Below are 16,116 nucleotides of genomic sequence, written 5' to 3'. Positions count from 1 at the left end.
TCATCATTTTATTACATGTTTCTACTTTTCAATGTAGCATTAACTGACATCATAGTATATTTTCACCTAGCTAAAGCATCACAGTGCCACCACAGTCCATGGCAGCAGTGTGGCAATGCCAATTCAGATCTCTTTCATTTCATTTCCTTTCACCTTTGTTACTGTCTTATTTACTTAACTACACCTCACTTGTTCATTCTTTATTCTTTAATATGTCCATATTTTTTTTCTCCTTTGTAGTACCTACCTTCAAAATACACACTGGCCACCCTCTGTTTCTCACAAGGGAACCTCCCCATCGCACCCCCCTCAGATTTAGTTATAAGTTGGCACAGTGGATAGCCCTTGAAAAACTGAACACAGATAAATCAGGAAAACAGGAAGAAGTTGTGTGGAACTATGAAAAAATAAGCAAAATACACAAACTGAGTAGTCTATGTGCAACATATGCAACATCAAGGACAGTATGAGATCAGGAGCGCCGTGGTCCCGTGGTTAGCGTGAGCAGCAGTGGAACGAGAGATCCTTGGTTCAAGTCCTCCCTCGAGTGAAAAATTTAATTTCTTTATTTTCGCAGTTATGATCTGTCAGTTCGCTCATTGACGTCTTTGTTCACTGTAATAAGTTTAGTGTCTGTGTTTTGCGACCGCACCGCAAAACCGTGCGATTAGTAGACGAAAGGACGTGCCTCTCCAATGGAAACCGAAAACATTTGATCGCAAGGTCATAGGTCAACCGATTCCTCCGCAGGAAAACACGTCTGATATATTCTATACGACACTGGTGAGTGTGTCACATGACAGGAATATGTTGTCGACCCACCTAACTTGTACAATTGGCGAATGGGTAAAAAGATTCTTCTACCTTGCCCGATTTAGGTTTTCTTGTGGATGTGATAATCACTCCCAAAAAAGTGATGAAAACATAAGAGTTTGTCACATAAACTGTAACAAATGACTGCAACAGTCGCACCGTTTTCCCTGTGCTCTGTCAAAACATATTTTTAACGTTTTCAAATTTTTCTGTGTGTAGACCGTCAAATCCTGCATATGTCCAAGCAAATCTGAACATGTCCTGGAATTTTGGAGAGCGAAGTTGATTGTGTGTGTGTGTGTGTGTGCCTGAACTTTGATAATTGTCTGAAAATAAAAAATTAAAATTTTCACTCGGGGGAAGATTCGAACCAAGGACCTCTGGTTCCACAGCTGCTCACGCTAACCACAGGAACACGGCGCTACTGAGGTAATACTATCCTTAATGTTATATATGTTGAGCATGGACTACTCAGTTTGTATATTTTGCTTATTTTTTTCATAGTTCCACACAGCTCCTTCCTGTTTTCTCGATTGATCTGTGTTCAGTTTTTCAATACCTATACACTGTGCCAACTTATAACTAAATCTGAGGGGGGGTGCGATGGGGAGGTTCCCTTGTCAGTTCAAACACCAATGTCGTAACGGCCCATCATGCTCTCATGGTGACGGTCCCTTTCCGCACATTTAATTCCAGTGCTGTTTCTGACACATTCTTCACTGGTGAGTCTTGTTGCCGAACTTGACAGTTAGCTGACCACAAGTGTTTATTTATGATTACATTGCACTATCATGCATTTCACTGGTGCACAAACAAACATATCCAATTACAAGTGCACCCATTACTTGTGCTTCTTTAAAATATATTCCAACCTTTCTTCCAACTTTCCTCATAGCTCTCTATATAGTACCTCCTTTACCATTTATTTAGGTTATAAACACTTCAACTTTAAAATTTCACATACTTATTTTCGAGTGTCGTTAACTGTTTCTTCAATCACTCCTTTTGTTTACTGGCTGCCTAGCCATTTTTCCTCCATTGTAAAAGTCTTGCCGGAACCGTGTGTGTGTGTGTGTGTGTGTGTGTGTGTGTGTGTGTGTGTGTTTGTGTGTACATATTACACAACAAAAAGTCTTAGTCAAGTTGCAAAATATTCTCATTATGGTAATTTCTGATTTATTTATACCAATATATCACCTATAAGGGACGTTCAAAAAGAAACGAGCCGGAGTCTGGAATGCGCAAACCAGTGACAGGAGGGCAATATCGTGGTGTGTGTAATGAGGTGTGGTTCCGACCAGAGTGTGGAAGTTCACAGCCTGTTGCTAGGAGGGCACGCGTGCATGTCACACGACTATACGGAGCTAGCAGTAGCATGCATCAATCGCCCAGTGCTGCCAGTCACATTACAAACAGTGCATGGAGGTGTCAAAAGAAGAGATAATGTTAGTTTTCTGACAACGGAAGGAGTTGGAGGAACAGACATTTATCGATGAATATCACAAGTGCACAGTGAACACTGCATGTCCCTTGCGAGGGTGACAAGGTGTGGCACAAGCATTTCAGGGAAGAACAGGTGTTGTTAGCTGATGATGCATGGTCTGGAGCACCACACTGCATTACCGATGACATCGACCAGCTGGTGGATGCCGCTGTGGTCAGATTGAGTGTGAGTAGTGTTCACACCATCATGAAGGAACGACTGCACAGGCGCAAAGTGTGCGCCCAATGGATGCCCCACAGTCTTCAACCACACCAGGAAGCATGTTGAATGGCCCAATGTCTTGCTCATCTGCAGCGCTATGCTCAGGAAGGGAATGCGTTCCTGGGACGAGTGGTGGCTGGAGGTGAGTTGTGGTGTCATCACTTCGACCCAGAATCAAAATGACAGTGTCTCCACTGGAAGCATCCAGGGTCATCACCACCAGAAAAAGCCAAGGCCATCGACATGAGTGCGGGAAAGGTTATGCTGATGTTCTTCTTTGACCAAGATGGCCCCCTTCTGATTCACTTGCTGCAGCATGGGACAACAGTGAATGCTCAGCGTTACTCACAAATTTTGACCACCCTTCGCCAAGCGATCAAATCAAAACAACCAGGCAGTCTCATGCATGGGGTCATTCTGCTCCACAACAATGCAAAGCCTCACGCAGCCAACACAGTCACGGCACTGCTGCAGAAATTTAAATGGGAGGTCCCCGGCCATCCTCCATACAGTCCGGACCTCTCTCCCTGTGATTACGCCATTTTTGGTCCCCTTAAAAAGGCTCTGAGGGGCAAACGATTCACCTCAGACGACGACGTCCATCTGTACTTGCAGGACTGGTTAACATCACAGCCCTGGGAATTTTATGAGACAGCCATTTACCGCCTTGTATCACAGTGCGACAAGTGTCTCAACAGCCAGGATCAATACTTCTAAAATACTGGTACTGGTTTCTGTGATTATGCCTCCAGCTCGCTTCTTTTTGAACGCCCCTTATATTAACAATATAGGAAAAAATAGATTGCTACTTACCATAAAGATAACATGCAACATTGCAGAAAGGCACAATTAAGGCTTCTACACAGAGCTTTCGGGCAAAGCCTTCGTTGAAAAAGAGAAACACATACCATTCATTCACACAAGCTAGCACACCTCACACCCATATGACCACCAACTCCAGCAAAACTGGGGCCAGAATGCAGCTATGATGTGGGACGGTATCATCAGTCTGAAGGGGAAGTGATAGCAGTGCATGGGTGGGGGAAGGGAGGAGCACTGTCTGGCAGTGTGTGCAGGGACTAGAATGCCAATAGGCAGTGTCAGGCTATAGGGCAGGGAGGTGGGGAAAAAATGTGCCTATCTGCAACTTAGCTTGTCATCTTTATGATAAGTAGCAACCTATCTTTTCGAACATTGTTGTTATTCCTACATGGAATTTCCCTTGTTTGATATCATCTGTCAAGTTAAATGTAGTCAGTTTAATTGTCAATCCTTTTTGAAATTCAAGCTATTTGCAACTAAGAATGTTTTTTGCACACTAAGTGTCTTTAAATTATACTTCCCCAAAAAGTTTGAAAATACTGGCAATAATACGATGGTGAGGTAATTCTCTTAATATTGTTTTATCTCCGTTATTATGAAGTGGTTTGAAAACAGCATGTTTAAGTAAGTTTGAGAAAATAGGCAAAAATTCATTACACAGGTCACTTCATATACTACGAGGCTCAGTTGAACTACTGAACTTTACTACACATAAACATTTATTTTTGAAGATGCTGAAAACTCTGAAAACTTCTTTGAACATGTAGGGTACGCTGTTCCAATGGTACCGCAGAGAATGCAAGCATTTCTGGGCTCTCTTCAGTTCCTTCAGGTGCAGGTGCAGCTAGTACAGGCTACCCACCAGGCGACCCTATTAGACACATTCTGCACACATACAAATCACATGGCCAATCCTGTCTGCATGTGTTTGGCCAATGCAGAACTGTTTGCAAAGGCTTCAACCTAGCTGCCCAACTGCTCACATGTCATCTGTTTCTCCACCCTTGCCCACTTGTAACTGTTGACTGCCAGCTGCTTGCCAGCTGGTATGCAAGGTAGATCAGCCGGATGTAGGGTGTAGTTGATTTTTGTCAAATTCAGTTTGGAGCACTTTTCTTGAATGCTGTAAACAAACCAGTGATAAACTGTTGAAACCTAAATTGTGTGCTAATGTCAGAACAAAGTTAAGTTTCTGCAGTTTTATAGTTATCTTTCATCAGTTCATTATTTACCTTAAAAGAATTTTTACCATTTCCCAGATTCATTTTTTCTGTCACATTTTTTATTGTATTCCAAATATTCCTTATCTTTTTCTATACAATTTTATTTTTGGTTGAAAGTAGATACATTTTGATGATTTGGTAACTTTGTTAAAATTTTACAATGCAATTTTTAATGTTATTTGAACTTACAATCTGTGTTTATGTTAAGTAAAGTGTTGCATGATATTTAAAATTCATTTTTAACCAAGTGTTTGGGAACACAAAATTTGCATATATGGGTTAATTTTTAGAACAACAGTTTTCATAATAGGCTATGAACGATGTTACAGAATACATTATCTCAAAAGGAAAATTCCCTTCAAAAAACCAGAACTGTGATACTTGGTGGTAATTATTTGCTTTCAGGAGGCCAAATGTTTAGTGCTCCTAAGAAAGAATATAATAGGCAAAGAGAAAGATCTTTGTGTCCCCTTGTCCTCACATCAGATAGGTGTCTCTCATCTTGGGGTCTGATGGACCTGCCCTCTTTAACTCCCCCCCCTCTCCCCCCCTCTCTCCCTCCCCCCCCCCCTCTCTCTCTCTCTCTCTCTCTCTCTTTCTTGCCATGTACATTTTCGTGTGTCTGGTAACATACTGGCAGTACGAAGAAGTACTTAATATTTTGCCTCATGAAGGTAAGTGATAGCCAGCAATTCCGTCTCATGATTTTATAGAAAGCGTTGTATTTTTTCGTCAACACAAAGTGTTTGTGTACATCTTTCTGATCTGTACGTTGCAAATATTCTTGAATTGCTCAATTCCTTTTTCAGTTATTAATCTGCTATTTCCACTTCTCATTATTCAAGTCATGTGCCATGCTAGTTGTTGAGTTGTTTTCAATACCGTCAGAAATTGAGCATCATGATGTGACACACTGGGAGCAGTGCTGGTGGTTCTCATCAACCTCTTGCTGTGACTGTGTGATGGGCCTGGGATCAAGTGAAATGACAAGGGACTCAAGTAAAACAACAGAATAGGTGTGCTCCATAAAATTTAAATTTAAACCTCCAATTAGTATTATCTCATTCTGTTTATGACATAAAAAGTTTAATAATGCCTCAAGTTGTTTCATTAACAGTTCAAAATAACCAGATGGAGCGCTGCATATTGTGATTATTACTGTTATCTTTCGGTAAATATCTGCTTCTGTAGCATAAGCTTCAAAATTTAGTAATAGCAATGTTTTATATTCGTACCCCTTCATAATGTAAGTAGCATCTCCGCCTTTCCTCGTATCTGACCTGCATTAGCTGGATGCTAAGTGAAGTTCTTGCATAACCATTTTCGAACACATCCATGCCCGAGGCAGGATTCGAACCTGCGACCGTAGCGGTTGCGCGGTTCCAGACTGTAGTGCCTAGAACCGCTCGGCCACTCCGGTCGGCCTAAGTGCCCTCATTCTGAAATAAAGGACGATGACAACACTGACTGGAATATACATGACTTCTTCTCTCACCTTATGAGCAAAGTAGCTACAATAAACTTAGTTGCTCTAGAAACCAAGGGTGCACGTTATATCTTTTCCGCTCTCAAGTGCAGTTGGGAGCCTGGTGAATCGCTGCCAATTTTTGCGCGGCCTTGGCAGGCCATCACCTCGAGCTCGTTACTGTGGGCGCGATCGCTATCCATCTCGGCATTAACGACTGTCGGCTGTCTTGAGCAGCCCCCCTCCCCGCCCGTCTCTCTCTCTCTCTCTCTCTCTCTCTCTCTCTCTCTCTCTCTCTCTGCCGTTCTTGTTTCATTCTGACTCTCTTTCTCATGTCCGGCAGTAGCGGCTAATATCCTCTCCTAGGGAGATTTACCGCCGTGTCCGCAGCAGCCGCGTGTTCCGGTGTGGCGAGCACGATAATAAAAGAGCACGCACCGCCACTCCACTCCACCGCCAGGTCGGTCTGCCTGCCTTAGTGAGCAGCAGTAGTCTTCCCCTCGGGACGCCAATCGAACCTGTCGACTGCAACATGCGGCCGCTCCGAGTCCGCTGTCACTTTCCCCGCGCCCGCTGGAAGAAGACAGGTGGGCCTCCACTCACTGGTCAGGGCATCCGTGCCTCCTTCCTTACTCCTCCCCCCCTCTCCCCCTCCCCCCCTCCCCCAGACATTTGTAATAAATGGACGCTGTCTCGGCGACCCATACAGTTCCGGTCGGTTCTTGCGTGCCACGGGAAACCAGCCGAGCTAGCTTCTGACCTGTCTAACGAAGCTTGATCTGGCCACCCAACAGAAGTCTGTCCAGGCCGCTTGCTGCGTTTTCTACCTCTTGCTGGAAGAGCGTCGCCGCTGCGACTGCCCGAGGCACACCTATCACTTACCTCGGAATGAAGAGGCGGTCTGATCGCTTAGATTTGTTACGAGGCTGCAGCTGCGTGCTATACGGTTCGGAGAATACAACTAATTTATACTGAAGCCGGCACAGTCGCACTTGTCGATCTGTTTCTCGCAGTTATTTTTCTTCTTACTCCGTTGGTCTAATGTTTTGACTCCTCAGCGGAGAGCAGAGAGCCAACTGGCGAACTGGTTTTGCGCTATTCTCCCCTACCTTGTTTCTCTTTTGCTTTATCAGTGGTCAAACAATGTTTAAAAATACAGATTATATCTGTACAACTATTAGAGTGCAATGTATCTAAACAAATCAGAAGAGCATTAATTTTATTTTTTCAAGCCTTTATTTGTTTGGTGCAATAAATTAACTTTATCCTCATTTTTAGCTTTGCATGTTTCAGGCCCAAAATGTTCAGTTATATTCAGTTGTGCTGTATAACTTTTGAGACTGATACTTGTTTCAGCTATACTTAGCTACAGCTGACTTTGGTGTCAGTTTAATGGCAATATATTACTGGTGCACTCTCAAACACAACAAAAGACATTTCTATGTACTGTTGCCAAGTATGTTATAAGTTCAATGTCAGCAATATCAGCATACTCCTAGCATGTTTTATATTCCATTGTAAACTCATCATATGGTGTTTCATACAAAACTGCATTTTAAAGAATGAAATAAAACTTCTCCCACCTCCCACACCCTTTTCAAAATTTGCCCTAAACAGTGAGTCAGCAGTAAATAATAAGAGACAGGGGTTGTTTTACTACAGTGTACAAATAGATTGCAGCTGTTAACGTGTTTATATGTCCATCCAATAAAACAGAGCAGAATGTATGCAAGTTATATAAATATTGTAAATAAATCATTCTAGTCCTCCCAGTGCCCAGAATGGCAAATGTTAATCACACTGAAATAATGTAGACTCGTGTTTCTGGGTGAGCAGATAAAAAGCAAATGTTTCAGAAAAATGCCTTCAGACTCCATCTACACAGTTGTACCTATGTTATCCATGCCGCTACTGAAGCTTCAGCTACCACATGGTGGTGCTCTGGTTGTTCTATCCATGTTCCTGGAGAATTCAGCTTTTCTGAGCTGACGGCTTATCACTGCCACCAGCCCTTTGGCGTACTTAAAGGAATGAATTGTGTTCTAGAAGATTACACACTTCAGCATCCAGGGCTCTGTTTTGAATAGATGCTTATGATCTCCTACCTGCTCACGAAACCTAAATGGAACTTATAAACTCAAATAAATCCATTCACAGGGCGTCGGACAGGCTGTTGGGCAACAACTTGCTGACTGAGCCACACAGGATAGCGTTATGTCTTTTGCAGTGCAACTGGCACAGCTCTTTTTTTTTTTTTTTTTCTGTTGGCGCTGATTCATAACAATACTCTATCAGTGTTTCCTGTACATTCATCTGTACTGCCCTCTTGATTCAATAGTGGAAAAACAGATGTTAAATCAGGCAATATGGCATAACCACAATTCTTAATGGTGAGAAAAGCTGAGTCAGAAACTCAGTGGGTGAAGAGACTGGTGATTTGCTATACCAAGTCTGTATGTAGATACATTAGTCAGTTCTTATAATTCTCCAGTAAAAATTGTTTACCAATGAAGTTAACACAAAAGATACATCAGATGAAAACAGCAAACTGCTAATTCACAGGAAGACAAATTAATTGTTGGCAACCAGTTGAATTTTTGAGAACACTGAAATAGTATGCAGCATTGGGTAGACCACATAACTAACGTAATCCACTGTGGAATCTGTGCCCATTTCTTAAGTACATCTTTTCTGTCCATTGCTCAGTTCAACAGCATTTTTCTGCTGCTAAGTTACAGTTCAGCAGTGACTGAATAATACAAGATGAGTTCATTTTCAGAGAACCTGAGGACTTTTCAGGCAGAGTGGGCTAAACTGCACATGTCACATTAATTAGGAGGCATGAATTTCTGTTCCAGCCATTCCATTGTATCCATTCCTAAAACAGCTGTCCACATTATCATAACAATATTGTATCAGAGTCCAAATATTCATGTGTGCTGTAAGTGGTAGAAATTAGATTAATTAACCTGAGTTCCAGTAGAAACAAATTGTAAAACTGACTCTCCTGAAAGTGAGAGCTACATACACAAGCATAAAATAATGCTCGGTGTATTGTATACATCCTGACTTGAGTGGTGGCATTACTAATGTCCTCCCATTGCAAATATTGAATTTGTCTCTGGCAGCAGAGAAATGTATCGTGGTTTCTTAATGCCATGATGATGATATTTGTCAACTAATTACTGAGTAATTACTGGTTGTTAAAGGACGTAACAATTGTAGTCAGTACTGTCAGTTACATATGACAGTGCTGGTGGGAAAATCATATGCTTGGGATTTTACTCAACTCTGATATGGCAAGAATATTGAAAATATTTTATAAAAGACATCTTTGTGTAGAGCATTGTTATCATACAAGCTACTTTGTATTTGTCTCAGTATATGGTTCCAGAGTTAGACTGTATTTAGTGTGTTTGAAACACCTTGGTCCACAATTTTAAAAAAAAAAAAAAACAATGCTGCTTACTTTAACCTTTTTGCAATCAGCCATTTTGAGTGGTGAAAGCTAAAAATGTTGTTTTTATACTGCCAAACAGAGTTTTGTTTAAATTGCCACTTGTCATACTGCATTCAGTTTTTAAAAAATGAAAAAATATGACTTACCCACATAAGTATGCAGTTATTATGGTATACCCTGATTGTCATACATCTTCACTTTAAATTGATTATAAGTGACAAAATAAAAAGTATTTTTACAAAATAATGTGAATTTGATTTTATATAATTAACAGTACACGTTATTCAGGGAAAGCTAATTAATGTCCATAACATTTATTTTACAAATTTCTTTGTAAAGTGACATAAGAAAAGTAAAATTTTTAATATTATTCGATTGTACAGTACAGTGTGCCCAATGTATGCAGTTCTTTATCTGCCCAGTATCCAGTTGCGTATCACGTAACACTTGTGTTTTATAGGAGAATACATTTTACCAAACCATGGGAATGTGTTAAATGGTATGGAAACAGTGTAGGACTTCCGTTGAGTCCCATATTCAATAAGCATGCTGTAATACCCCTTACCTTGGCTATTGTGACATTCTTCCATTTTCATATGGGCTGGACAAAGTAGCAGTATTTGTAGACATAAACTGAGTAATGAGTGATTTGTTTCAGTGACAATTAGTTAAAGTAATGCTGTAGTGAAAATAAATTGAAATATTCAGTTGTAGAAGATTCCATTGGTGGCATATCTTATATCTTTTGGTCTAGGCAACTTGTGAAATGGATGTGGTAATGGCTGTAGAATTTCAGGTGCAGTCACTTCAGTGTACTGTGTATTTTCCATTCTGTCTTCACTTTTAATCAGTATAGCAGCAAGAACATCATTGTCACCTTCTGTAGCACTGCTCCTTTCACTGAAATACTCATTTTAGTGTTGGACACATTTTTAACAAATAAATTACAGACGTGAATGAAATAAACAAACTGAAAACTTAACTTAAAGAAAAATATCACGGAAACAATATGAAATAACGTTACTGCACAAGAACATCATCAGATGAAATAACAAAATGTAAACAAGCATTACAAAGTGAGATATCAACAAACAAACAATGCAGTAGCACTACAACACTCAGAAGTTGATAACTATTGGTTTATGAGTAAGTCTAAATGTTGAGCATCAATACTGAGCACGCTAGCTACATCTGGTGTTGAATTTTATAAGCTACGAGAAAGTAAACAGTGTGCTGATAAATTGGCACTCTGACAGTTCAGGCAATTTTATTATAATTTTTTTGGGTGGGCGGGGGGGGGGGGGGGGGTCTAACAGTAGATCTTTACCTTGACATTCAAAGAATTAATAACATTTTGTGTTACATGCAAAGTCCCAACAGAAATAGTGCTGTTATGATCCATTCTGAAAACAACAATATTGTGCTTATTTTAATAGTTTTCATGCACATTTATATCATCTGCATCCACGGATGAGGACACTAAGCACTCTGCTGATGCCATTCTCTATTCATGCCTAGCCAGTACAAATCCTTGTAAGGGAAGGATTTCTATCAACACATTTAATCGATAATGAGAGGCGAGTTGGTGGCATACATTTCATAATTGCTAGACTCTGCACAAAAGTCCTGCATTAAATTCAGTATATCCCTGTAATCTCTTCTGAATTGAAAGCAGATGACAATGATGATGATGACATTAAGATCAATCACTTCCTCGATGCTTTGTAAGAGGAATTGGCTATATGACAGCACTGGGTTTTCCCCATTTCCTTTCATCATCATTATCATTAACAAATATAACTATGTTTTTCCCCTCTGCAGGCCTAGTCTTGCAGTCATCTATCAGCGATCTGCACTTACCAGTTACACTTGATACATTTGACAAGCATGCTGCAGCAGCTGGATCAAGAGGAAATGAAATGAGTTGAGTGCAACAGGGTGTGATGCACGTACTCTGCTGCTGACACCACCACCACCACCAACAACAACAACAACAACACTATCACCACTACCACCCGTAACATTTGACAAGGGAAGATCCAAGAGGACATAATTGACCACAATCTGTGTGCGTAATTTTAGTCCGTACAACTCATTGCCCCATCCACCAGTTGTATGTAAGAGACTTCCATCATTGTTTTCCCATTTTACTGTGATTCTTTGTTGTGAAATGTTACTTTATATGTAATTTTTGGAAATGAGTTGGTGCAATACTTTCTGTTTGTGGATGACTTCTCAATTTTCTATTTTTCTAATAGTCACATATCAACTACACTACTGTGTTGCAGTGCCAGGATGAGTGACCAACAAAAGCTGTGTTTAATTTCCCAGAAAGAAAAAAAATGTTTTTTTTTACCTGAACATACCTCTGAAACTACATATTTTAAATTACTGAATGCAAAGAAACTGGGAGCAGCTGATACTTTGTATTACAGTTTTACTGAAAACTGGCCAGCCAGCTCACTGTTCTTATCTATAAATTCTTAATGTGTTGCTATAGGAGGGCATGATTCTAATTGGCAACTAGATTTTGTGTTCAAGTCCCAGTTCCACTTAGTCTAGATGGAGGCCAGCTTCTTATAGTGCAAAATTTCTGTTTGGGCTGTCTGTCACCTAGGTTTTCTACCATTATTTGTGTGCTCATGAAGGTTTTATAACACCTACCTTGGAAAATTTTGCCATTCAGTCTCTCAGAGAACAAGCAGTTGAGCAGCTACAGTATCTGTGACAGTCAGACATAAATATGTTAACTCAACACAGTAGTATGTCCCTGCTGTGATTACTAATGTGGTTCAGTTTGATTTTGGACCTCCTGGAGCACTTAACACTGTGCACTCTAAACTCGATTCATCAAGTTAACTATTCTGATTTTTAGATGGCGTACACCGATGAATGTGTCCTAGGGGGACTTCATATACTTCTTAAGTATCTGGATTCAAAGGTTCTACTCCTGGCTGGATCCTAGATAGATAAATGTTATTCAGTAAAACAGCCTAACTGTGTACACTTCTCTCTACAGGAATTTCCATCCTGAATGTAGCACCAGCCAGTTCCTGCCTTCCTCCAGAGATTTACGACCTTGTTGACATATTGTGTGTCAATGAAGTTGAGGTTTGTGTTTTACGAATATTCAAATAAGAATTACATTTTGCTGTTATTACTGCAAAGGTAGCCTAACTCTTTGTTCATCATCTTATTGAAATCCTTGAACTTTAAAAGAATGGAACCGTGATTGGTAAATGTGATGAGATTCAGGTGAAATTTATTCAAAATTGAATAATCATATTAGACTTTGACTAAAGTCAGAGTAACAAGCAAATGCTGACAAGTTAGGACTTGTTATGTGTAGCTGATACAACGATCTTGGACAGCCAGCTTGAGGTTAGTTGCTTTGAAGATCTATATCAATGCAAACTTAAACATGACTGTAGTGAGTTATTTAATGAATAAACCTGTTACATGTAGTCAGGGGTTTTGGTTGCAATGACAAATACTCCATAAACAAGCAAGGGACATTATTTACAGAATACAGGCCTTCTTCAAGCACTAAGCAGAGAAAAAGGTCCAATTCTTTATGTTACCAAATGTAAATAGTACACCGCAATAGTGTCACACAAAAAGTTGCAGAGGAGCATAACATTGTATGTTCAAACAAAACAGAAATTTATTTTGTGATGGTGTCTTTTAATACAAAGTGATTAATCGTTATAAAAGTGATGTAGTGGAAAAAATCGTGAATGCTTGTTAGAAAATACCGTACTTGGGTTGTACTAGTGGAGCACCCACAGAATAAAGACAAAAATTACCAAATGTGGGCAAACTCTTGGAGAATTTTAGGTTTATTATTCCAAAAAGGGGACAGAACGAATGTATCTGAAAAGGTGGTAATTAGGTCTGTGAAACAGTTAACTGTGTGTGTGTGTGTGTGTGTGTGTGTGTGTGTGTGTGTGTGTGTGTGTGTGTGTGTGCACTTGTGCCATCCCTCAGGTAATAAAAGCTGAATATATATTCAAAAATGTGGAAAGAAATCTGAAGAGAGAAACACACAGTTGATGTTGAAAGACAAGTTCTGAATTCATAAAAACATTATAAATAGAGAAATCCTAATTGCTGCTACATATTTAGTGCTTTATTGGTTTGCGAAAGGCCTATTTCAGCTACCTGCAAATAATACATGGTCTCGTTAATCTTTGTTTCTATTCTCAAGTATAGTTATTGACAAAATTTGGTGTTTACACAATATAATTTACGTCTATCTGTCCTTGACATCCACAAAACATCGTATGGTGACGTTACTGTGTAATAATTTGGTTGTGAAGTCTCACAGGTGAGGTGATTACAAGATTGTGGCAGCTATACTGCCATATCACAATCATTAATATTGATGTAGAAGAGACTTTTTTGTTGGCTATGTCCTTTTTTCTGGTGGTTGTTTTTTGACAGAACACCAGTGATGTTATATGTTTACAATTTTGTATTGATTTATTGACCTATGAGTTTTATGTATTAGTGATTTGATATTTGCTATTAATTTTATTGCCGGCCGAAGTGGCCGCGCGGTTCTGGCGCTGCAGTCTGGAACCGCGAGACCGCTACGGTCGCAGGTTCGAATCCTGCCTCGGGCATGGATGTGTGTGATGTCCTTAGGTTAGTTAGGTTTAACTAGTTCTAAGTTCTAGGGGACTAATGACCTCAGCAGTTGAGTCCCATAGTGCTCAGAGCCATTTGAACCATTTTTTATTAATTTTATTTTTGTTTATAAAATGTTATTGGCAGTATACATTTATCCATTATCTATATTTAAAATGTCAATAAAATTGTCAGTATAGTGTTTGTATTTAAGATCAGTTTGTTCGTTTAATCTGCCATTTGATAGTTACATGTGTGCATATAAATTTGTATTTCTTCTAGGTTATTCACAGTTCTTTCCCTTGGTACTATGAGTAATATTTGCATAGCTCATTCTGGTCTACTTTGTGGTTTTCTGTTTTTAAGTGATTCATGAAAAAGGATGGATTTGTATCAGTTTCCGGTGTGTTCTTAGTACGGTTTTCTGTTTTTAAGTGATTCATGAAAAAGGATGGATTTGTATCAGTTTCTGGTGTGTTCTTAGTACCTAATTCCAAAATTTCTTCCTGTTTGTGCCATATAACATTTATTGCAATCTTGACATATGATTTAGTATATGGCCGAAATTGTATGGACTGGTAGTTTTGTTTTCCCAGTGTGAATTCTTGTTTTTAGATTTTGTTTGGTTCAGTAGGCTAAATTTTACTTCCGTATTTTTCAGTAATGCATTTAATTTGTTGGATATATTTCCGATGTATGTTCTAGGTATGCATAAGATCTTCTGTGTCATTGGTGATTGTTTTAGAGGTTTCATGTATTTATGTGTTTCAGTGTGTGTACTTGGTTTCTTTTATTTTTATTTTATAGTCATTTTGTTGTACTGTAAACAGTAGAACTGCTAGTTTCTTTGCATTGCAGCTTGTTCTATTGGTTGGTTGGTTAGTCTGTTGATCACAGTATGGAAATGTGTGTGTGTTTATTTGCTTTAGGATGACATGCTTTGCATTTATGATGTTGTCTGTCATTACGGATTTTCTGAAAATTTTTAAGTTGAGTGTGGTGTTAATATTTTTGATTTTCCGGGCTAGAAAATTTATTATTTATTATTATCTAATTCCATTGTAAATTTCATTTTTGGATGTGTGTGTTTACTTGTTGGTGTGGGGTTCTGAAAAACTGTTGTTATAAGGTGTTTAATAAGATGTCCACTATAATTTTTTTGTTGATATTAATGTAAGCAGTTCATTAATGTCGTGTATACTGACGGTAGATGTTTTCCCATTTTGGAGTAGGTTGTGCTCTACAGTTCTTATGGTTTCGTTGACTGGTATATTTGTGTAGTGGTTGGTGATGTCAAATGATACAAAATTTCCCATTTGCTGGAATTTTTATATCTTTTATTTTGTTTGGCTGCATTTGTGAATTTTTTATGGTGGATTTTTGTTATATGTGATATACTTTGTATGTATATTGTTCAGTTTTTTACTAATGAGGTAGGTGGGGCTGCCTATGCAACTGACTATATGACATATAGGAATAAATTCTTTATGGATCTTAGGTTAACAATGTAATTTTGGTGTCTTTGGGTTCATAACTACATCTGCTCTTTTTTCATAATCTGTAAATATTGTGTTGCGAGAGTTGATGACCTTTTTAGCCTGTGCTGCAAATTTATTGGGAGGGCCACTCTCGATTCTTGTGATATTGTTAGCTTTAAAGAAAATGGTTACTTTGGATATGTGATCATTTTGGTTTAATGTAATCATACTATTACCTTTATGTGCTTTTTGGCTGTTGCATTGTTTATGATGTGTTCATGGTGTATTCTACTTAGTATAGAGTAGTCTGTTTTCTTTTGTTGCTCATATGTATGTTGATGGATTAAGTCTTTTTCTGTACCTTATTGGCAATTTCACTGAATCAGTCATGACTTTTGTTGTTGCTATGCCTTTTTTGTATTGTTACAGTATTAGGTGTAGACTGTATCTTATATTTTAGGCCTTCGTCTAATGGTTTTATTTCATTATCTGTGAGTATAATATTTGTTAGATTTCTTTGT

The 16,116-nt window shown here is 39.0% G+C and overlaps 1 protein-coding gene across 1 annotated transcript in view; it reads left to right on the top strand.

Moving 5' to 3' along the window:
* LOC126260061 (ribokinase-like) overlaps positions 1–16,116 on the top strand; it is a 65,661-nt gene that overhangs the window by 30,682 nt on the left and 18,863 nt on the right. The window contains exon 5 of the mRNA XM_049957252.1: positions 12,508–12,599. Within this exon, the coding sequence (XP_049813209.1) occupies positions 12,508–12,599 (92 nt within the window). The remainder of the gene's footprint in view (positions 1–12,507; positions 12,600–16,116) is intronic.

This window comes from Schistocerca nitens, chromosome 5 (genome assembly GCF_023898315.1).
Source record: "Schistocerca nitens isolate TAMUIC-IGC-003100 chromosome 5, iqSchNite1.1, whole genome shotgun sequence".
NCBI lineage: Eukaryota > Metazoa > Arthropoda > Insecta > Orthoptera > Acrididae > Schistocerca > Schistocerca nitens.
Note: the sequence above shows the minus strand (reverse complement) of the source record. Positions and strands in the feature narration are given on the sequence as shown.